At 43.6% G+C, this 24,462-nt stretch overlaps 1 protein-coding gene across 1 annotated transcript in view; it reads left to right on the forward strand.

Moving 5' to 3' along the window:
• Nucleotides 1–19,234, forward strand: part of LOC306938894 (protein 4.1-like) — a 91,214-nt gene extending 71,980 nt beyond the window's left edge. The window contains exons 21-25 of the mRNA XM_079523257.1: nt 8,734–8,862; nt 10,071–10,175; nt 11,358–11,438; nt 12,181–12,309; nt 17,279–19,234. Coding sequence (XP_079379383.1) covers nt 8,734–8,862; nt 10,071–10,175; nt 11,358–11,438; nt 12,181–12,279 — 414 coding nt within the window. The 3' untranslated portion in view covers nt 12,280–12,309; nt 17,279–19,234. The remainder of the gene's footprint in view (nt 1–8,733; nt 8,863–10,070; nt 10,176–11,357; nt 11,439–12,180; nt 12,310–17,278) is intronic.
• Nucleotides 19,235–24,462: the final 5,228 nt, after the last annotated feature.

Here is a 24,462-nt window from a genome sequence, read left to right on the forward strand (position 1 = left end):
CCAGTAACCCACACACCTTATGGCCCAGTAACCCACACACCTTATGGCCCAGTAACCCACACACCTTATGGCCCAGTAACCCACACACCTTATGGCCCAGTAACCCACACACCAAGCCACCCACACTATGGCCCAGTAACCCACACACCAAGCCACCCACACCAACACTATGGCCCAGTAACCCACACACCTTATAACCCACACACCAAGCCACCCACTCCCACACCCACACTATGGCCCAGTAACCCACACACCTTATAACCCACACACCAAGCCACCCACTCCCACTCCCACACTATGGCCCAGTAACCCACACACCAAGCCAACCACACTATGGCCCAGTAACCCACACACCAAGCCTCCCACACCCACACTATGGCCCAGTAACCCACACACCAAGCCTCCCACACCCACACTATGGCCCAGTAACCCACACACCAAGCCTCCCACACCCACACTATGGCCCAGTAACCCACACACCAAGCCTCCCACACCCACACTATGGCCCAGTAACCCACACACCAAGCCACCCACTCCCACAGACCCACAACCCACACTGTCCTCAGGACTTTGACAGTGTTGTACTTCTTTCAGAAAACCGTCGTAAATTGTGACTCCATGAAACAAACTATATTATTCCATCACATGAAGAACTAACGTTACATCAGTATCCCATAGGGAAAAGCCAATGCGTGTTATGAACAACTTGCTTGAATATTTACTGTTACTATTGTTTTATATTTTCTCTCTTTGAGGACTTATCTGTTGCTATGTTTCCCCCACCCCTCGAGTATAATTCCAGTGTACCATTCTTGGTTAATTTGGTCGACTAATCATTCAAGTAGTGTTAAAGAAATGGGTATGCAACAGAGCGGAGTGCTGTTTTGGGTGTCGTGCTTTAGACAGTTTTTGGTTTAGACTAGTCATTAGTCCTACAACTAAAATCTCAAACCCTCACCCTAACCCTAACCTCCCACGGGGCAGCACACCTAAACTAACCTTAACCCATGGCTAACCAATGACTAGTCTAAACTAAGTATGCACCCCCTATGCCTGTGTTGTTCAAGGCCTCAGCATGAAGGACAATCAGTGAGGAATCACAATAACCCTATAGCGTCTCTATTCTGGGGGATGTTCCGTGAAAATAGCCGATCTACAAGCTCACAACGTGCCGCAAAGCGACGTGTTGTGAACATAGATTGGCTGTTGTAGCCGAAGAGATTTGGTATAGAGGGAAAAAATGGTATACTGTAGCGTTTAAGTGGTTAATGCTAATGTATGAGTTATGCTTCATCGCACGCTGGTGCTAAAGACCTTTCCGTTTTGAAAGGCTTTTGCCTAGTATGCACTTATTGCCTGTATTTAGACTTGTTTAGCTGTGCAGATTAGACCAGGGGTTCTCAACCCGTGGGTCGCGACCCCTCGGGGCGTCGCCAAATTATTTATATAAAAGTTTTTTAAAAAAATTTATTTTCACGATTTAAAAAAAATAGCAGACCTACAAGCTCGTAGCGCGCCACTCGGTGGCGCGCTATGCGCTTGTAGATCTGCTATTTTTCAATAGCTAAATTATAACAATGCTTAAAACACCAAAAGGGGTTCCCGCCCAAAATGGTTTAAGGTTATTGTAGCAGTCAATTTATATTGGGGGCCGGGAGGGGGCGGGGCGGGGGTCCCGAGACACTGCCAAAGCATCTCCGGGGGTCCCCGGCCAAAACGTTGAGAACCCCTGTTTTAGACTTGTTTAGCTGTGCAGATTAGACCATTGATCTGACATTTTTATTATCATTTAATAATTGTTCTTTTTCTCTTTCAATGTAGCTCTTTGAGATTTGGCTTCCTATATAAATTGCGTAACAGATATAATTTATTATTTTTATTATTATCATTACTTACTATCATTTTCCTTAAACAAGACAGGGTCTAAGCATTCTTTAAGTAAAGTTATATAAAAAAGTGATGACATACTGTACATACTGTACATACCGACCTCAAAGATTGTCTCCAGACTGGCCGTAGCCTGGAGGGACGGTGGATCTGAGGAGGCGATTATGAATTCACAAAAATAGCCTAGTTTCTGGCTGCGTGCACAAGAGATTTGATGCTGATGATCGGTGTAGTGGATTGCGACGTCAGCCATGCCGTAAAAAAATCTCAAAAGTATTTTTTTTTTTTTTCAGATACAGACGTGTACGATACAGAGGTATAATTTATGCTTTAGCATTAGCATCACCTTCTGCTCATGTAACTTCAATGGCCTTAAAGTTTTGTCCTTCTCGAGACTGCAGTCGTTTAAATTAACCACTAGCTACAGTTGGAGGCCATCGATATTGTCCTTTTCTTTTTGCTGAGGTTTGCGTGATCTGCGCAAAAGGACAGTTAACCCATTTTGGGCGGGAACCCCTTTTGGTGTTTTAAACATTGTTATAATTTAGCTATTGAAAAATAGCAGATCTACAAGCTCATAGCGCGCCACCGAGTGGCGTGCTACGAGCTTTGTAGGTCTGCTATTTTTGAAAAATTTGTGAAAATATTTATTTCAGAAAACTGGAGGATTTAGAAGGATTTTTTTTAATTTTGAGGTCAGCCCTAAATGGGTCAAATGATAAGGGACAACATCGGTGGCACCCAACTGTACAAAAGCAACAAAAGACGAGAGAATAGAAGGATACTGCTTGCTACGTGTTGCACAACTGTTCATGGCACTGTACGCTGGGGATTTACTTTGCTTGCTTCAAATTAGATTAGATTAGTGTGTAGTAGTACCAATCGCCAGTGGTGGGAAAAGTACTCAATTGTTTTACTTAAGTAAAAGTACCAATACTGCAATTTAGAACTACTTCGTTACAAGTAAAAGTACGGAATTGAAAATGTACTTGAGTGAAAGTACAAAAGTATCGGCATCAAAATGTACTTAAAGTACTAAAAGTACTCACATTGCAGAATGTCCCACTTCACAAGTTCAAGTTCTATTGAAAATAGCCGATCTACAAGCTTGTAGATCGGCTATTTTCAAATGGCCAAAATGTATAGGGTTGAAGTGGTTTATGTATGTTTTCTAATCAAAATTAAAATCTCCAAAGTAACTAGTGACTAAAGTTTTCAAATAATTGCAGTGAAGTAAAAGTACAAATTTTGCCTCTGAGATGTTAGTGGAGTAGAAGTACTGGAAATTGGAAATACTCAAGTAAAGTACAAATACCTCAAAATTGTACTTAAAGAACAGTACTTAAATAAAAGTACTTAGTTACTTTCCACCACTGCCCAATCACTGCCGTCGTCACTTAACCGGAGAGAAGGTCTTAGCATTTTGAAATGGTCTAGATCCAACACTTGAAGGGTTTATGTCCCTTTTGGATGGTGCGCAAACTACGCATACTTAGTTCTTAACGATGGTGGCCAGGTGGCACTGACGATGCACCGAGCACAGTCCTGAGTCCTCCGACAGTACAAGTATAGGGTTGGTTTAAAAACACTCCTTTAGTAAGGAAATCACGTGGCCAGAGAGCGACTGAGTTCCACTGTTTGCTGGTTAGGTTTTACTGCACATTTGAAAAGTTCTCAACTCTAAAACCACTCAGAAAACGGAACCCTGGAATGTTGAAACTTAAAGCTCATAGCATTATGTACACGGTGCAAAAACTCTGTATAAACGGCTGTATAAAACCTGGGGGAGTGAATATTTGTATTTCGTTGTATTTACATGCAGTTTGCCTATTATGGCCTAATGACATGCAGTTAAGATCTGTTCTTCCTGCAACGGGTCACACTATAGTTCTCCTGAGGCCCCAAAAGGCTCATGCTGTCCTAGTAGTCACTCTTTATGCTCTTCTGGCCCTCTTATGTCTTCAAGGTTTGCACTCAGAATAATCTGAACTATCCCAGGTTTGATGCCTTTGAAATTATATTTGTACCGTTCAAGTGGCTTTACTGAACCTCCTCCGTCCCTATAACAGCACAGTGACATAATAACCACTTGTACCTACCGTATGATATATCATGTACAGTATACAGACTCTATTCACGTTTAAGCTTCAAACAATGTGCACTGGACAATTCCCTTTTGTCTTAATTCTACAGGTCTGTCAGGTTGTTAAGACAGTGCTCTGAGCCTTTATAAATAATATTGACAGGGAAACGCTGAGCCCCAAAAGGCTCATTTTTAGGACAAGATCTGAATGGGATCTGCTATAACTCTGGGAAAGTATAATGTTTACCCCTTTGAAACAGTGACAGGCGTGGGCTCGTTGAATGAGGCTAAAATGTGTCTTTACTGCATCATAACAGCGGGCGTTTTAATTGACCATGACAGACTGTGCATGCAAGTCCTATGTACTCCTATAGTGCATTGTTGCGTGTGTGCGTTGTGATCTGTTTTGTGTGCACTTTTCACAACCTGAAAACAATGATGTGGTGATTTTCTGAGAAACCAGGGACCTGTAAGCCTGTTACTTTCACTGTGATACTGTTCTAGAACTATAGGAAAACCTGCCCTAAATCAAGTTCTCGCTGTCTTCTGGTGGATTCCATTGTTCTCATTTTAGGCCATTAATTCCTTCTCACTTATGTTTCATATTATTCTCTTATTTACTTGCAGTGAGACTTTGAGTATTCATTTATTTGAACCTGATAGGTGTAAATTGTGACATGAGTAGTCATGTATGAATAAATGCATCAAATGTGCATGTGTATTTCGATTTTTGTGAGATGTGCTCATTAACCCATTTTGGGCGGGAACCCCTTTTGGTGGTTTAAGCATTATGTTATACTTTAGCTATTGAAAAATAGCAGATCTACAAGCTCGTAGCGCGGCACCGAGTTCTGCGGCAGCCTTGTAGGTCTGCTATTTTTGGAAAATCTTTCAGAGCCAACGTTTTTAACTCAAATCATTGCTTGTGGGGGGGTCCCTGGAACAACATATTTTCAGATGGGGGTCGGCGGCCAATTACATATAATCTTGGGGGTCCTTGACATGAAAATGTTTGAGAATGACTGACATAGAAACATGGGTTTTTTGTGAAATCAGGATTTAGAAGACATTTGTAGAATCGTCCTCAGGTCTAAATGGGTTAAAACAGAACCGAACAACTTAATGCTGTCATAAACATCCTCCTCGCCTTCCCTGGCTTTGATCAGTGTTTAGCCCCTCTGGCGCGCGTCCGTCTGAAATCGATTTCTGTTGCTGAGCGTGTTCACGCTGCCCGGGGGATGAACCCTAACCATTTTCGTGAACCTTTCCTCCAGCGCATCCCGGCTTATAGACACTTTCTACTTAAATGTGTTATTTTTAGCTCCACTTGTGAGAGCGTGGTGGGGTTCTATGGACGCCAATGTTGGTCAGTTCAAACCACTTCGATTTGGTCGTGTGTAAGAAGCAGCACTGCCTCTAGGGGGTGCCAGCAGGCTTTTTCTTGGTCAGATTCCCCCCCCCACCCCCCTCCACCCCACCCATAAAACTCCCCATATTTGATTAAAATGCCATGTTAAAGTCTGATGTGTCTGTGCTCAAAGGACCACTTCACCACCATTGCACTTTTTAGGAGGGATGTGGGCTAGTTCAGAAACCTGTCCACCAGTGACATCAATGGGGAGAGTCCAAGCTAATGGAGACTGCAGGCTTTCTATTACTGAAAAGTTGCAATGTGAAAATGGAAGCCATCGTTCTCACGATAATACAATTCTAAATATACCCGTATTGTCCCGAATATAAGACTACTCTGATTATAAGACGACCCCCATTTCTCATTTGTGGAAAAAGAACATTGAATGTCAAATAGTCTAGTCCAGTAGCGAAACTATCGACGGTGCAACCGGTGCGATGCACCGGGGCCCAGCGCCCCCAAGGGGCCCATGAAGGGGAAGAAAAAGAAAAAAAAAGAGTCAGGACGACGGTGAAAGCCTGGTTTCAGGGGCTATCGGTCGCAGGAAGAGTAACACCAAGGATTCGTCAGTGATGTCACTGATTGCTTGTTTATAAACAGCTTCAAGTCCATACTACTTCCGTGTTGCATAACAGTGACATCACTGTCCACTCCTTCTTGGTATTTTTACCACCTTGTTTCAACGTGTGTGTTTGTGTTCATGCGCTGCCTGTCAGCAGCACAACATAGCTCAGCTGTAGCCTATTCTGTCACGTTCCGTCGCGCTAATGAAACACTAGATGGGATTATTATGTCATGTCAGCACTATCAGAAGATGTAACCCAGGTAAAGTAATGTCACTCTGCAAGTTTAACTAAAGTTTTTTCTGTCCAAAGTCATTTCTGATAGCCTGTAGGCTGCAGCCCTGCAGTCCTACAGATACACAGATACAGAATGATTGAAAGTGAAACATGCAAATTGATTGAATATTTTACTATCAGATCGCTTAGGTACAGTTCAAAGACGCATTTGGTACAATGAAGCGCTACGCATCATTTTACATCGGAACCCCCCCCCCCCCCCCCCCCCCGCAGCACATTATTAGTATTATTATTATATTTTAGGGGGCCCACAAAAAATATTTGCACCGGGGCCCACTGCCAGGTAGTTTCGCTACTGGTCTAGTCCCCAATTATAATACGACCCCGTTTAAAAAAAAAAAGTCTTATATTCAGGCCAACAGGGTATATATAATCTGCCTAACGATGATATCACTGGTGGACGGGTTTCTGAACTGCCCACAGCCCTCCTATGAGACACAGACCGAGTAGAAAGGAATTGTGGCATTTTATCATGAACTATTAGTGAGGACCGATTATATGAAGATAGGTTGAAAAGTGGTGAAGTGGTCCTTTAAAAGAATCACTCCATTGCATCCATGCATCTGTGAAAGAGCCTCTTGTGTCTGAGGGTTTGAGGCAAAGTGAAGGTCATTCTTTTACGTCTCCAAATGTAGCAGACAGTTTGATCAATGCAAGAGGTTCCATGTGAGTTGGTGCTAAAGGTATTATAATCAGTCACAGTTTAACCTTGTGGCGAGGATGAATTTGTGCAGAATGACTGGCAAATATCTCAAAAGACTCTGAACTCCCAGCTGTAGGTATAAAGTCCTTTTAAGGCGAGGATTAGATTCAACCCACATGTCAAAAGTTACCATTAAATTGAATCATTCTTTGAAAGGAGAAAGACTTACGGTTCTCCCTTCTCTGCTTGGGATTCAACAGATATTTATCTTTTGAAATATTAAGTGAATTCTATCTAGCTCCTATCCTCATTTAGCCATGCTAGTTTACTCCACAGAAAACCTGTATGCTTCCCTTAATGGAAGATGACCGTGATGTCAAAAATCCCCATCTTTCTCTGTATTTAAAAAAAACAACATGTAAACGATCTACATCAGGGGTTCTCAACGTTTTTGGCCGGGGACCCCCGGAAATGCTTTGGCAATGTCTCGGGACCCCCGCCCGCCCCCTGCCGACCCCAAATATAAATTGACTGCTACAATAGACCATAAATAAATACTGAAACCAGATATACTCATTAGGGAAGGTGTATGCATGTACTATGTGTACTATTATGTAAACTCTTCATTTCCACTTTCCAGCTATTCAGTTGCAACAAAAAAATATTATAATTTTTTTATTTTGGGGACCCCCCAAAATAATTTGGCGACCCCCTGAGGGGTCGCGACCCACGGGTTGAGAACCCCTGATCTACATAACTATCAAATCAAAATCTCTGTATGGCATGTAGAAGTCGAAGATGAAAGATGAACAGGGCAAAATGAACGCAATTTACTGTACGTACTGATCTGCATAATCTGCATATCTAATCAGTGGCGTGTGGGTAATTGGCGAGCTAGCCTGGGGCTTCATTGACTGCTCGTTCCCACGGGAGGGCTCTCATTATGGAAGTCACATCATGTTGGCCCTCAGGGGAGACTCCTCTTGATTTACTGCAATTATTGATCATTCTGTACCATCACAGTGGAACTTTGTTTTCACCCATAAAGGCACATTCAGTGATTTCACTTAATTCAACTATCACTTATTTTTTCTTATTTTTTGGATAATCCTCCCTACTATAAAGTGTGCTGACCATATAAGGAGTTCCTCCCTGTCCCCAGTGAGCCCCTGGGGTCAAAAAACCCTAGTTTCGGTTTGGGTTTGGGTGGCAAAGCTTTCATCCAATCAGGATGAGAGGTGCCTTCCTCCAATCATGATCGAGTGTGGCTGGCATTGGTGCGCGTGCTGTTGGTCTGTTGTACTTCCCCCACTGTAGAGCGTGTGCATACATGTGCACATCTTGTTACCGGGTGGACCAGGTTTTTTTCCAAATCACCCAAATCACTGAATGCTCCTTTAACTTTAATTCTTGTTTCATTACACAAAATATTCAGCAGATATTATTATGTAACATTTTTATTCTAGTCATAGATGGCCCGATAATGCATGCATGGTGTCTATTCAGTTCGGACTGAACATGCATGCGGTTCTTCTCATAAATCATTATTTTTTGTGTTTGAACATGTTTCAAGTGATTGCAGCAGTTTACAGTAAGTGTGCCTCTTTGTCTCTATAGACGGCTGGTTTAGATTTAATTGGCTTACCACCAGCAGCATGCTGGCGGGACGGGAATGAAACCACAGCCGCAACATTGGGGAGAGAGATGATTGGCAGAATAAAATCGCTGTGTCATAATGCAGGTTCCTTCAAACAGACCCTTAGCAGAGTTTCTAGCTTGACTGATAGCTTAGGGGGTCAGAACAGGTTACCTTTGTTACTGACTGCATGTCTGATCCCTTTCCTCGCAGTCTCCCCTGATGAAGACCCAGACAATCACCATCTCGGACGTCACCAACTCCCTGCGGGGAACCGTGGCCAACAAAGACGTCCCAATTGTGCATACGGAGACCAAGACCATCATGTACGAGTCTGCGCAGGTGAGTGGATTTCTGGGAACCGCAGTGCCTACAACAGTACTGGCTCTCGACCGTCTTCATGTTGTAGGACCCCCAAAAGAATATGCATTTGTCCGCGGACCCCCATCTGAAAATGTAGAAGGGAGTTCCAGCCGCGCCTCTAGCCTATAGCAGGCCAGTCTGGTGCATCTCAGGAGCCTCTAGCCTATAGCAGGCCAGTCTGGTGCATCTCAGGAGCCTCTAGCCTATAGCAGGCCAGTCTGGTGCATCTCAGGAGCCTCTAGCCTATAGCAGGCCAGTCTGGTGCATCTCAGAGGCCTCTAGCCTATAGCAGGCCAGTCTGGTGCATCTCAGGAGCCTCTAGCCTATAGCAGGCCAGTCTGGTGCATCTCAGGAGCCTCTAGCCTATAGCAGGCCAGTCTGGTGCATCTCAGGAGCAGGACAGATAACATGCGAACAAGAAGGCACTGGAGCAGCTCAGACGATTTAGGCCCTTAGTTTATTATAACAGGGTGCAGGTAAAAAGCGACAACGTTTCGATGTGTCAATTACATCTTCGTCAGGACCTGACGAAGATGTAATTGACACATCAATAATAAAATAAGGGCCTAAATCGTCTGAGCTGCTCCAGTGCCTTATTGTTCGCACCCCATCTGAAAATGTCTGTGCCAGTGACACCCCATACAAGATTTGCGTTGCATCTTTCTCAAGCCTTTATGAAAATAGCCAATCTACATGCTCACAATGCGGACGGGAACTGTAAATGGGATAGCCGGTGTATTATATAGGATTAAAGCAGTTTTAAGTGGGCTCGGGCGGCTGGCGTAGCCGGCCAGGCACCTTGGCTGGTAATCCAGTCTGGCAGTGTGCCGCGGGCTCCAGACGGCCTTTGCGTCTCATCCCTTCATCTCTCTCCCCGTGTCCTGTCAGCCTACCCTACTGTATACCTATCCCTCTATAAAAAATAAATAAAAATAAAGGCGAAAGCCACAAAAAAAATTCTTTAAAGTAGTTTTAACTGATTTCGATGCTACAGTATATTTAACACATTTCGCTGGGGATCCCCTGGAACCACCTCAAGGACCCCCGAGGGTCCGGCCGGACCCCCCACTCTGAGAACCACTGTCCTAAAAAACAATGCCCACCACACACTCATTCAGACCGACGCTGCCTGTGAGCCATGCAGTGACAGGTCCTCGTCTAACACTGCAAAGATTTCTGTCCCGCAGCCCATGGACAGCCTGGCCGGGGGGGAGTCTGGAGGAGTGCTGCTGAGCGCCCAGACCATCACCTCAGAGACAGTCAGCACCACCACCACCACCCAGATCACCAAGGTCCGTCCGTCAGCCCCTCTCTCTGACCACTCGCTGCATGCTCCCACGGCAACGATCGATAGGAAATCAATGAGAGGAAATGACCTGTCATGCTGCACTGCATGCTGTATTATTACTGTACGCCATATCGATCATGTCCCCATTGTTGACCACCAAGTTTTAACCCATTTAGACCTGAGGCCGATTCTAAAAGAAAAAAATGACTTTGTTCTAAATCCTAAAAAAAAACTATGTTTCTACAGTATGTCAGTGGTGCTCAGTGGAGCTGACCTGTTCTGACATTCCATGTGTTGATCCTTCCCCATCCATCCTTCCTCTTCGATGTCTCCCTTTTGACTAATACCTGTCCATTCAAACTCTAGACGGGGCCTGCCCCAAAGTTATTAGTGCAGCCACGCCCGGCGCCCGGCGAAAACTAGAGTTCTCAACAGGCCCGAAAGTTAAGGCCCGGCCCTACCTGGGCCCTCATCAAACTCTGTAAACTCAACCCATATATTGAGCTGACCTGTTCTGACATTCCATATGTTGATCTGACCTCATCAAACCCTGTACACTCAAGACATGCTCCATATAGGGCCAGTACAGAATTCATTCCATATGTTGATCTGACAACATCCCCCATGCCAAAGCGCCAGCGCTTGCCCAGCAGTCTGCTGTCACCCAGGGCGGATGTGCGCTTCTCGCCCTCAGTTACTGGTATAACTACCATGACTTAGTCAATTATAAAGTTTCTTTGTTATAAGTAATGTCTAATTATAAACATTTATAACGAGTGTTATAATGTGCATTATAATGCGCTTATAATGCGTTATTGACCTGACCTTTGATTAGAAACACTACTGGCACTACTCTTAGCTCAGCAGTAGAACTTCCAGCCCTCGTGTGGGAGACCTGGGTCTAGATTCTGGATGGGACATAATGGATCGCAGCTTTAAATCATTATTTTGAAGATAGTCTGTTGATCATTCACTTGCTTTAATTGCCTTGACAGTCTTGAAGTAATCCCACTGTAATGTTTTTCATCTCAATGTAGATGCTAAACATTACGATGCCTGTTTGCTGGGTGAATTTTTTAGTTTTGGCTGGAAAGAAAAGCCAAAATGTCTCGCTCCTTGTGTGAGTGTGTTCTCACATCCTCTGTTCTCACATCCTCTGTTCTCACATCCTCTGCTCCTCCCACAGACGGTGAAAGGTGGAATCTCTGAGACGCGCATTGAGAAGAGGATCGTTATCACCGGCGACACAGAGATCGATCACGATAAGGTGAGGAACCGTAATTCATCAGCTCTCGGCTCTCTTTGCCCTCTCAGATTGAGTTAGCAAAATCATTTTTCCACGCTAAACGTAAGCTCATTTGTGCCATAATGAAATTTGCGAAAGGATTTAATGGAGTCTGTGGAGCCTGTGGGCTTCGCTGTCCACCACTTGACCTCCGTTATGATAATGTGCTGTGATAGTGTTTGCAGGGGTCGGGTTTAGTGTGACTGATCATATTGTACATGGGTTGTTGTTTTTTTTATTGTGTATTGACTTAACTTCAGAGAGGGGCAATTGGGTTTGCATAACAAGTAGGTGTTTTTCCACATGCATAGTATGTCATTAATTATGTTCTGTTTAACCACTTTCAAACTGTCGTGGCACTTCATTATAAGCACGTCAAAGCAACGTCCTTGAAATAATGTCAGAAATTAGAAAGTAAAATCCATTTTCATCTAGGGGCCACAATCTGCATTCAAAGATGTTCCTAGAAGCTTTGCCATTGGTCGGAGAAAAAAAAAAACAGTCGAAATGACAATCAGGAAGTAGACAGGCAAAAGCCAATGGCAAAGCTTCTAGGAAAATCTTTGAATGCAGATTGTGGCCCAAAGATGTGTCACAGAGACTACCCATGTCTGGCTGTCTAAAAATAATAATAATAAAAATAAATAATAAAAAAAAGTTTTGACATAATATTGCTTTTACAGTAGCAGCTTTAAGTGGCTGTCTTTCTTCTTCCACCTCTCAGGCTTTGGCCCAGGCCATTAAGGAGGCCAAGGAGCAACACCCCGACATGTCCGTAACCAAAGTGGTGGTGCACCAGGAGACAGAGATCACCCCAGAGTGAGACACGCTCCTCCACATCCCTACCGCCCAGGTGAGTTACTGTACACACACTGGTACACTCCTCCTCCACATCCCTACCGCCCAGGTGAGTTACTGTACACACACTGGTACACTCCTCCACATCCATACCGCCCAGGTGAGTTACTGTACACACACTGGTACACTCCTCCACATCCCTACCGCCCAGGTGAGTTACTGTACACACACTGGTACACTCCTCCACATCCCTACCGCCCAGGTGAGTTACTGTACACACACTGGTACACTCCTCCACATCCCTACCGCCCAGGTGAGTTACTGTACACACACTGGTACACTCCTCCTCCACATCCCTACCGCCCAGGTGAGTTACTGTACACACACTGGTACACTCCTCCTCCACATCCCTACCGCCCAGGTGAGTTACTGTACACACACTGGTACACTCCTCCTCCACATCCCGCCCAGCTGAGATACACACACTGGATTTTTCAAAAATAGCAGACCTACAAGCTCGTAGCGCGCCACTCGGTGGCGCGCTATGAGCTTGTAGATCTGCTATTTTTCAATAGCTAAAGCATAACATAATGCTTAGTTAAAACACCAAAAGGGGTTCCCGCTAGAGTTCTCATCGGGCCTGAAAATTAAGGCCCGGCCCTACCCTACCCTAACTGGGTCGGCCCGAGGCCCGGCCCGACCCTAACAATTACCATAATGTCAGGCCCGAAAACCCGAAAAAGCCCGAGTGAAAAAAAAGAGAAAAAAAAGGAAAAAGAAAAATGCCACTATGGCCGCGGCGCCGTGGATTATTGAGACGACCGTACTGTCAGAGAACGCACTAATAGTCTAGTCGCCGAAATAAAGGATTTATGTAACTCACGTTAATTGGCTGATAATGTTCCATTTCCAACATTCTAATGGTTTCCAGCAATTTCCAGGGGTGAGTAAACATCTTCTGAATCAAAGTAGCAGCGATCCTCTGAAGTGACGCAGTTAATTATGTCCAATAGGCTACTGTCCCGTTAACAAAGTGCAACTTTTTCATCATTCACCGTTGCAACAGTCCCGAACAGAGCTATACAATATTATGACAATTGTCAACTTGGCTATAATCTACTAGGTTACTGTATAGTTTACATTAATCATTGCCTCTCAAACCCACATACCACGCCGCGTAATGTGCGTTGCCTAACCAAAATAACAGACATACAAACCATCAACATGCCGCTCGATGGCGTGTCGAGTCTGTCGATAGCTTGCAGATCTTTTATTTTGGGCAGTGGGCACACAACGTGGCGCGCTGCGCTACGTTGGGGAAATTAAATAGCGTAACAGCGCGCTGCGATACGATTTGTAAACCAGCCTACAGTGTGACTGTAACATTGCTTGGTCATCATGTAACTATATTACGTGTATGCAGGCGCTTTCATAGTTATATGGAGCATTTACCGTGGTGACGTTGATTAGGTAGCCTAATTTAGCTTATTCACCCAGCTGGGTTCAACGAGACCGTCGTTAAGCCCCGACGTTTCCAAAACGAGCTATTGCGGATGAATCGATGGTCTTATAAAACATTTAAGCATATGGCAAGTTAACTTAAGTTATATAGTTGATGCTGAGCAGTAAGCAGCTCATTTGGTTGGCAAACCAGAGGCCAGCCAGCGGTAGCAAGTTCAACAACCACCGTTCTATTTTGTCACTTTGGTGCGCTGCTGCTGATCATCGCCTCCTCCTCCTTCAGTCACATATAATAGCCTAAACTGTAAAAGTTAATCGCCAACATTCACCAGCTCAGCCCTCTTCATATTAAATAAATACATTACACAAACAACAGAATTGTTATTTTTGTTATAATAAATTATTAAAAAAAAAGAAATCACGGAAAATCACAGAGCCCGAGGCTCGGCCCGGCCCGACTAATTGTCGTGCATTTTGGGCCCGGCCCTACCCGAAAATGTCGGGCCGGGCCGGGTTCGGGCAGAGATTGAGAACTCTAGTTCCCGCCCAGAATGGGTTTTAACCACACCAGCTATTTTAGAGAGAGAGATTTGGTGTAGTGGGGGAAAAGGAGAGGGCCCTTGGGGTTTTTTGTGGGATCATACCGCTGGTCTGGCATGTTTAGGCTATAGAGGGTATGCGCGTGACATCATCATCAAACCCGGAAGTTATGCACAAAAAAAAAAACGACTTTCTGGCCTTCGCAGCCCATTCATCTAAACAGAAAAGTAGTATTTGATTGCATTAAACGATGTTAAACGGAATTAAACTCACTTTGTCACTCGATTTGCCACTCGATTTGCCATTAACTTTATGCATGTGCATACTCTCTATTGACAATGACTCATGGTAATTATACTGCTTGACATTAGATTTGGTTAATTTCAGCACGGTAACCTGCTTGAGATAGGTCATGTTTTAATTATACTTTTGTAAGAGTTGTATTCATTGATGCAAAAGTCCCTGTATTCTTACTCATGCAATGACGTTTATAGCCAGTTAATTCCGGTTAACGTTTTAAAGACTGTGGAAGACGGAAGAAAAACGGAAAAAGAGAAGAAAATGGCCTATGTTTTCGTTCGATATGTGGCTAAAGCTGCGAATGCACAATGACAGTGGTACGGTTATTTAAGCTCTCTATATGCTTCGGTGAAAACGTCGCTTGACAAAAATGACCCATTTATTTTTTTAATGAAAGCATAATATTCGGCTTTAGTGAGTCTCTTTGCCTCTGCTCCATTAACATCCATCTCTAGTGCATGTTGTAGCTGCATCCACTCTACTCCTCACCTCCCTCCACTGCGTGCGTGCGTGCGTGCGTGCGTGCGTGCGTGCGTGCGTACGTGCGTCTTGTGCACTACCCATCACTGCTCAGTGCTCTCAGACAGCAATCCCCTTGCTGCTCAGATCTCTTCCTTGACACGTGGGAGACTGGAGACGAAGCTTTGCTGCTACTAGGGGCAGCAGTATGTATGAAATGGTTGAAGCTCATTCTCTGAGACAAATGGACACAGACTAGATTAACAGTGGAGAGGGGGGGGGGGGTTATACTGCCCTTCCTCTGCCCTGTAAATCAGTTTAAGAACTGTTAACTTGCTAACTGTGCCACTGTTAAATAAATCACACACACCAACTATTTGGTACTGTGGGGTTTTACAATTTACAATGTAGGCATTTAGCAGACGCTCTTTTTTTTACATGTTTATTTATTAGGGAACATTGATTTACAGTATACACACATATGTGCTTGTCATATCCTTACATTGTAGCGTCCCTTTTTTAAGACAGACAAATTATAAATCACCTACATTCAATTCAACAATAAAGCACGTACGAAACAGGCTAGCAAATACTGACAAACAATAGACATGGAGAAAAAAAAAAGAATGTAATTAAATGAACAAAATAAGAAAGAAAAAATGGATCATTGGTTATTTTTGCATGAATTCATCAGAACATTTCATCAGCTATAGCAAGACACATCAAGCATAGCAGACACTCTTAATCCAGAGCGACTTACAATAAGCAAGAACAAAAAAAACTTAAGCATGGCAATACATCACATACATAAAAAGTAGCTGTGTTTTTGATGTGGCTGGATGTGCCCTCTTACCCCGCCGCCGACGACACATGAGCTCCAACTGGGTTGCTTAAAAAAAAAAAAAAAAAAAAAACATCCCAAGGGGTTTATCAAGAGCACAGCGCGGTTAAACACAATACATTGCACTAAATGAATCCATAATGACCTATTGAGGAGGTAATGGTAGCAGTCGCCAGCCTAATTTGCAACAGCAAAGCAATTACCAGTTTATACAATGACATGCAAAGTGTTCCAGCAGAGACATAAACAGAGCAAGGGTAAACAATGTTGACGGAGATGATCAAAAGCAGGGGCTCTGTTACAATCATCAGTAATATGAGTCAGCTGCACGACATCTGCACTTTGCTGACAAGACCCCCTTATTGCTGCATCGCTTCCAAATCAATGCAGAACCAAACACTTAGCTGCAGGGATCTTTCTTATAACAGCGCACTCACACGTACTCCCAACATGAAACGAGGCATCGCAGCATGAGGTATGTTAAATAGTCGGTGCCCATGTGGCTTTAATTGCGGCCTTGTTTGTGCAAGTCGTAGGCGTCCGGGGCTGTGGGAGTCTGGCGCTGTTTAGCCAGCTGCCAGGGCGGTATGTAAACACAACTGCATGCCTTGCCTAGCTCCTCTGCCTCGGCCCCGTGCTCGCTCTGCGCCTCGCCCGAAGGGGAAGAGAAGTGCCCTCTCCGGGAAGAATCGGCACGGCGTTCCCATTATTGCTTTGCGAGCGAGCGCTGGCTTTGTTTTACTTAGACATTCAATCAACTTCACTGTGTTTACATCAGGGTGAAGTCTGAGAACCCTTCCCTTCCCCACCACCACCACCACCACCACCACCTAACAATCCCTCCCTCAGCCGTCCTGCATTCATTCATCCCTCCCATCTCATCCTAAACAACACCATCTTTACTCCTGGCTTGCTTGCTTGCGCCCATGCAGGCCCCTGCTGGCCTCGGGGGGGCCCTTCCTTGCATTTTCCGCTCTCTGTTATAGTCTCCTACTTTTTCAAAGACCGAGACATCGCATGTTGACATGACACGGGTGTGGTTCCACTTAAAAGTCCTCGCATATTTTGGCCTTTCTGCTTTTTCTCACGCTCGCCATAGAGAGTATGCGCGTGACATCATCATCAAACCAGGAAGTTATGCAGGAACGCCTACTGAGTGGCAAAAACTACTTTCTGGCCTTGACAGCCCATACATCCACACAAGATTGCATTAAACAACATTAAACAATGTTAAACTCACTTTGGCTGTTGCTTTGCCACTCGATTTGCCACTCGATGTGCCATTCACTTTAAGCATGCGCATACTCTCTATTCCTGAGCGCTTGAATGGAGGTTTGCTTGTATATATATAAGTTTAATCTGCTGAAGATCTTTCTCTCACTCTCTACCTCTCTTTCCCTTGTCTTTGTTCATTTCTTTTAAGCTGGGGTGCAACGACAACGACCTGGCCTGGGCGACATGGAACATGCAGTCACACCCCTCTCTCTCTCTCTCTCTCTCTCCGACCTCTCCCTCTCCACTTGTGTCACCATTCCCACTTTTATCTCAGAGCACTCCCACACCCCCCCCCCCACACACACACACACACACACCCAACTGCACTGCCTTGGACATACACACACACACACACGCGCCATACTACAGCACAGGGAACACGTTTCAACTTTGAACTATGAACCTTTGACCTCTGCACCTCTTGATGTCTACGGAAGGAGACCGAAGGAGTTCTCTCTCTCACGAGACTTAACCAGGATTCCCCACAATCCCCCTCTCCTGTTTCCGCACACTGCCAAAAGCCGAACCCACTGGACGGCCAAAAAAGCCGAACCACAAACCACTGGACGGATTTCAATATTATTATTTTTTTCCTAAAAGTGAAATAAAGTAAACCTTAACTGCATTTGTAAATTTGTTCCTCTCTCTCTCTCCAATTTGTCTGGAGATTTTAAAGAAATTTTTCAAGGGGGCATTTGGTCTTTTAAACTTATTGAGAATTGCTGGTACTTTATTCATATTTTTCTACAGAGTTTCTTACCGTCCTAATTGGTGACCTTTGGAGATGAAATTTTGTAGCTACTCGGCATTACGATAGGGGTTGTGGGTGATTCTTCTTGGGACAGTACGCCGTCAGAGCATCGAGGATATCCCTCTTAAAATTCTAATGATCGACATAGTTTTGTGTCATCTCTTGTACAGCAAAAAAGTTTATTTTATTCTCCCACTCAGTGTTAAAAATATTTTTTCAATTCATCTGTAAAAAAGATTGATTTTATCAAAGCAAGGGGGCCAATTGAGTCTTTCTCTCTTTTGATGTTTTGACTTGATAATCTGGTGAATGATATTTCCCATGTTTTTGAGTTTATTTTAGTTGTTGTCTTTATTATTATTATTATTATTGTTGTTGTTGTTGTTGTTTGTGTGTCACCTCATAGGAGGACCTTATCATGGCAGAAGAGACACCCTTATATTGCAAAGACAAGATTTTATGTTCACTATTTATTTAATTATTTCTGTGAGTATTCTACATTTTTAGCTGGTGTAATTCCATGTTTTTTTGTATTAGGCAGATCTCGGAGCATTTCAATCACCATAGCTTTGCAGCAATTCTGCTGGGCATGGTTGGCAGTGGCATCTCTTTACAGTATAATCCTTGCGTTCATCCATTCCATTTCTGATTTATTTCTACCTTCCTACCAAAGGGGGCAGTGTGTACTCGCCCACAGAGGTGGGAGCAAAAGGCAGCTTGGTAATGTCTCCAAACAGGCCAGGTTCTGGCTTAATTAAGGTTGATTGGTGAGTGGCCGTGATTGGCAATAAAGCACATGCAAATTGAGAAACTCACTTGCGTGAATGGCAACAAATGGCAGAAGCCACAGCTCTGGATTCGGCCTAGTTAGTTACTTAAGTTAATTCCTACTGCCCCTTTTAAGGCACGATACAATACCAGAGAGCTTTTGTAAATGAAATGATATGCTTCTTTTATGCTTTCGTGTTTACAGACAAAACCGTAATGTCGTGCAAATAAGTCCCGAATTAAGGAATCAAAGTTTAACCTCATGTGATTTCCGTACGCACTGTCCCTCAAAACAAGCATATTTAGTTTAGTATGGCACATTTTGGTCTATTGGTCTATTTTAAAACATGATGCTTTTTTTAGTAGTCCTTTGTACAGAGACGTTCTGTGTTGTAGTTATTTCAGTGTGTTTTCCTTTTCATTGTGACACGACCCCCTTTTTCTTTTTAGAAAACAAGCAAACTTGACAAACTCACAGTATAGTTTCCTGTTTATTTCGTAGTGGACTCACCAACACCGAAAGAGAAACGTGTAATAAAAAGGGCACCAATGCACTGAATAATAATAAACACAAATGTAGACAAACACTTTTGTTTCCACTCTTTTGCCTTCCTCTTCTGTTTTTTTTTCTTTTTCAGAATGATAAAGTATTTGCCTCCGAGAGTCAGAGAATGTTAATAACCACTTGAACCCTGGCGTGGTGTTGTGAGCTTTTCGGTGCGGAGGGGGAAAAAAGGAGCGAGCCGAGGAAGGATAGATGGAATGGGGTGTTTAAGTAACACAGTCAATGTGGCTAAAGCGCTTTAATACATTTAGGCCTGACGTCAATATTTCATGTCAAGGACCCCAAAAATTATATGTATTTGGTCGCCGACCCCCATCTGAAAATATGTTGTTCCAGGAACCCCTCAGAAGCAAAGATTTGAGTTAAAAACGTTCACTCTGAAAGAATATATATTCAAAGATTTGTGCCACATTTTCAAAAATAGCAGACCTACAAGCTCGTAGTGCGCCACTCGGTGCCGCACTATGAGCTTGTAGATCTGCTATTTTTCAATAGCTAAATTATAACATAATGTTTAAAACACCAAAAGGGGTTCCCGCCCAAAATGGGTTAATACATTTGAGCCTCAATGATTGAGGAGGTAAGGCGAATGGCCTGAGATTTGAGAGAGACATGAGAGATTTGAGAGGGGGCGGATTAGAGAGGGGGGAAATATCCATTATCTGGCCATATTGATTTCGTATCATCACAGAGGACCTTGCAGGTTAGATTGTATCTTCAACTCCCTGTTGTCAGGAAGCCTGCTGGCTGCTTGTGAGTGAACTTTCCATCTTTCTGTGCAGGTCTGGCCGTCTGGGGCACGTTTTTGGATCAAATATTGAATTTTTGTCTGCTGGGCTGAACAGATACCCCCCCTGACGGGTTTATAGATAAATTCCATAATTCATTCTCCTTTTGCCACTGTCGCGGGTCACCGTCTGGGGGAGACGTATAAAGATCAATATGTGTGTGTGTGTGTCTGTGTGTCTCTATGTGCAAGGTGTTGCTGAAAATGACCACTTGTGCTCAGCTACAGTTGGGTGCCACCGATATTGTCCCTTAATCCTTATCATTTGACCCATTTAGGCCTGACCTCAAAATTTAAAAAAATCCTTCTAAATCCTCCAGTTTTCTGAAATAAATATTTTCACGATTTTTCAAAAATAGCAGACCTACAAGCTCGTAGCGCGCCACTCGGTGGCGCGCTATGAGCTTGTAGATCTGCTATTTTTCAATAGCTAAATTATAACATAATGTTTAAAACACCAAAAGGGGTTTTGCGCAGATCACGCAAACCTCAGCAAAAAGAAAAGGACAATATCGATGGCCTCCAACTGTACTATCCTGGGTAAATAAAGGGGGGAAAAAAGAAAAAAAATACATAGATGAGAAATAAATGAATTCCTTTTCCCTGTCGGCCAAAGACACACATGAATGGAGCCACACAATGTAAGACCGTGAAAGGTCTTGCATTTATGTAGTGCTTTTCTCGTCTGTATGCATGAAATGCACGCATCACATTCACCTATTCACACACCAATGGCAGAGGCAGCCATGCGAGGTACCAAACCTGCTTGTCGGGAGAAGTTAGAGGTCCAGTGTCTTACGCAAGATCACTTTTACATGTTCTCCCCGTGTCCCCTAGGGTAGGTACCCTCACAAAAAACATGCAGTAATCCTGGTCTCTAAACTGCCTCCCCCTGGCCAGCCGGGGCTCCTGATGGAGGGGAAAGGAACTGGTTGGAATAACGTGTTCCTTCCACGCGCTACGTCCAACCAGGGAAACTCCCCCCTGTCAGGTGTAAAGGAGCAACTTGGTCACTCAGGCATGAAGGAAGCATGAGTTCAAGTCCGTTGCTCTCCCCATGTCCCCCATATATGGGGACTAGGTTGGCGGAGGGTGTGTAGAGCCCAGGATCACATTAGATAACTGACACAGGGGTGAAAAATGGGTTACAAAATCGTGGGATAAAAAAATATATATATCACTTTTACACAATGCAAGGACGAGTAAGTAGCCTTGCCGAGCCATGAGGCCCATAGGGGCAGCTATAGGAGCCTATCTCCTGTTTCTGTAGCCATGAGGGAGCTTGATGCACAAGTACACCCCCTGGACATGACGCTAGTATGTCGCAGGGACTTACCCCCCCAATCCAACACTTGATGCTGAGTGTCAAGCAGGGAGGCACTGGGTCCCATTTTTAGAGTCTTTGGTATGACCCGGCCGGGGATCGAACCCCCGACCTCCCAGACTCAGGGCGGACACTCTAACCACAAGGCCACTGAAGCTGCAATGCACCAATGCAAGGACGAGCTGGGGATTAAACCAGGAAGTGGAACCGTCCTGTTTCCAGATGCCTCTTCAGCTTCCTGAGCAGCTACACTTAAGCATAGATTCCCCTGATATTTAACGATGTACATGAACTACCTGAGATTGTAGTAAAGTTACATCGTTATCATTAGACCTCTCACCTTTACATTCACAAGCTTGTCAACCTTTCAACCTTTCTTCCCTGATGTCTTTTTTATACTTTGACCTCTAGATTTTTCCACAGAGGAAAGATTGTACATTTTATATCTTGAATTGTGAACAACCCTCAGAACCCACGGTATTGTTATTCATGTGAAGAGGCCTGCTGAGTTCATGCCCTGCATATTCATAATCAAGATATTGAACTGCACTCTTCATTCATGACAATGCAGTGAAAAATCTGACCTGCCTGCCTGCAGTGCCACCAGTCCGTATGAAGTAACAACTTGGTATAGGGTAACTTTGTTGGCCAAGCAGATTGTTTTCAGACGTGTGTGTGTAGTTGTAATATGCAGAAGCTGCCATCCGTTATTGTTCTAATGCCGTAGATCCACTCTGAGGCTCAGCTCTAATATACTGAGTATATTATTAACCCATTTAGACCTGGGAACGATTCTACAAATGTCTTCTAAATCCTGACAGTTTTCTGAAAAACCCTATGTTTCTATGTCGGTCGTTCCCCCAAGATTATTATATGTAATTGGCCGCCGACCTCCATCTGAAAATGTGTTGTTCCAGGGACACCCCAGAAGCAAAGATGTGAGTTAAAAACGTTGGCTCTGAAAGAATATATATTCAAAGATTTGCACTACATTTTCAAAAATAGCACACCTACAAGCTTGTAGCGAGTGCCGCGCTATGGGCTTGTAGATCTGCTTTTTTCCCACAGCTAAAGCATAATATAATGCTTAAAACATCAAAAGGGGTTCCCACCCAAAATGGGTTAACTCTCAAGAGTCAATAACCAGCCTCCACTTAGACATTATTTTGGATGAGAATATTGATTGAATGAGTAAGACAGCTCTCAATAAATAACGCCTGTCCACTGCAGGCTTTGAAAGGCAATATCGTTCTTTTACTGCACAGAAATCATTGCAGCTAGCCTGTAAAAAGTACAGCTTGTTTCTGCTCGCATTCCATTTGTTTTCTGTGGAGTTGTGCTTTTCGCGGTGTTTACTGAAGGCTAATCTCTAAATGAGCTGAGCGGCTGACTCACACAATTAACTCTGCAGCCCGCCATTAAACTCACCTTCGGGGGCTCGTAGATTTATAACATTCAATCTCCTGTTTAGTGAGGCACGATATTATCGCTAGCATATCGATATCGGACGATATTTCATTCAAAATTAAATTGCGGTATTGAACTGATATCAAAATAATTCCGATATTGTTTCGCCGATATTTACCGATATTTACCGATATTCTTTTCACCAATATTGACTGATACTGTGTTGACGAGTGAGACGAATGAGTGACGTGAAAACAAAAACAAAATCAGCAATGAGTTCAATATAAATATTATATCGTTGCTGTCGGGAGGAAACCTCATAACTCCATTTGTTGAGTTTTTTTTGCATAAATCAGTGCTATTGAACACCCTGTGTTCAATAGAGGGTATGCGCGTGACATCATCATCAAACCAGGAAGTTATGCAGGAACGTCTACTGAGTGGCAAAAAACTACTTTCTGGCCTTGACAGCCGATACATCCACACAGAAAAGTCATATCTGATTGCATTAAACAACATTAAACAATGTTAAACTCACTTTGCCTGTTGCTTTGCCACTCGTTTTGCCACTCGATGTGCCATTCACTTTAAGCATGCGCATACTCTCTATAGCACTGTGTCTGTGTGTTAATATTTAACCAATGGAAAGTAGTAAAAAGTGCTTTGGACAAAACCTCTTAACTCCATTGGACCCTCCAACTGTCTGCTAAAGCAGCTAACTCCGCCACCTCTCTCCTTCTCATGCAAGTAATTGACAATATATAAAGTCACAACACCAAATTTGCTTTTTTTTTTAAAATATAAGGTTTTCTTCATTTCCTGAAAATTTTATATTTTTCATTTCCTGAAAAATGAACATTTTGGAGTTAGGTGGTTTCCTCCCGACAGCAGAGATATATAATAATAATGATATCAGTATCGGCCGATTTGACCCTGCATATTATCCAATATCAATATCAGCCAGAATATTGTGCATTCGATTCTCTACTCCTGATTGTTTCATTTTGGGGTTTTTACATCAGAAACTCACCACCAGTCCCTTTTCGCTGCCCCTCTTGCATATTCAGCTGTACAGATACAACTGTACTATATGTTAAGCCTGCGCCAGGACCCCGAGCAGTCCTGCTGAGACAATAAATAATGTAATGAAACTATGTATGTAATAAAGTTTCCATCCCGAGCAGGAGACATGTTCATGACAGTTCTGCACATGGCCTTCGATTCATATTCATATATACGCTGAGGGAATCCATTAGTATTTATTAATGGCAGCTGGTCTACCATATGTGACTGTGTTCAGCCATGAAAGCTATGCCCAAGATGAGCCGACGTGTCTTTATTTTTTGTTGTCTTACACTTTGCTAGGCTTTACAGACATGATTGCTAAAGCCGAGTTACGGTGAAGTGCATCAAGTCCGACTTTACCTCCACTGTATCTCTTCTCACCTGAACATTTATATGTATATTGTTTTTTTTGTCGATAATGTGTAAATAAATAAATTGGATTCTGAATGAATTCTCCTTCACAGACAGTGCCAGCACTGGTCTTTGATTGGACGCCCAGTCTCCCAGATGTAAAACTGCTGAGTGGAGGTTCCCTGGGAGCCGAGTCACTTAAAGGATGAGGATTTAATCGCTTCTTGCTGGAGGAGTGCCAATCGAGGCCATTTCCCTTTGGGAACGCCTTCAATGGTGACTTTGCCAATTTCCAACCTGAATCCCTACTGTAT

The sequence above is a fragment of the Electrona antarctica genome (assembly GCF_951216825.1).
Source record: "Electrona antarctica genome assembly, chromosome: 15".
In the NCBI taxonomy this organism is placed as follows: Eukaryota; Metazoa; Chordata; class Actinopteri; order Myctophiformes; family Myctophidae; genus Electrona; species Electrona antarctica.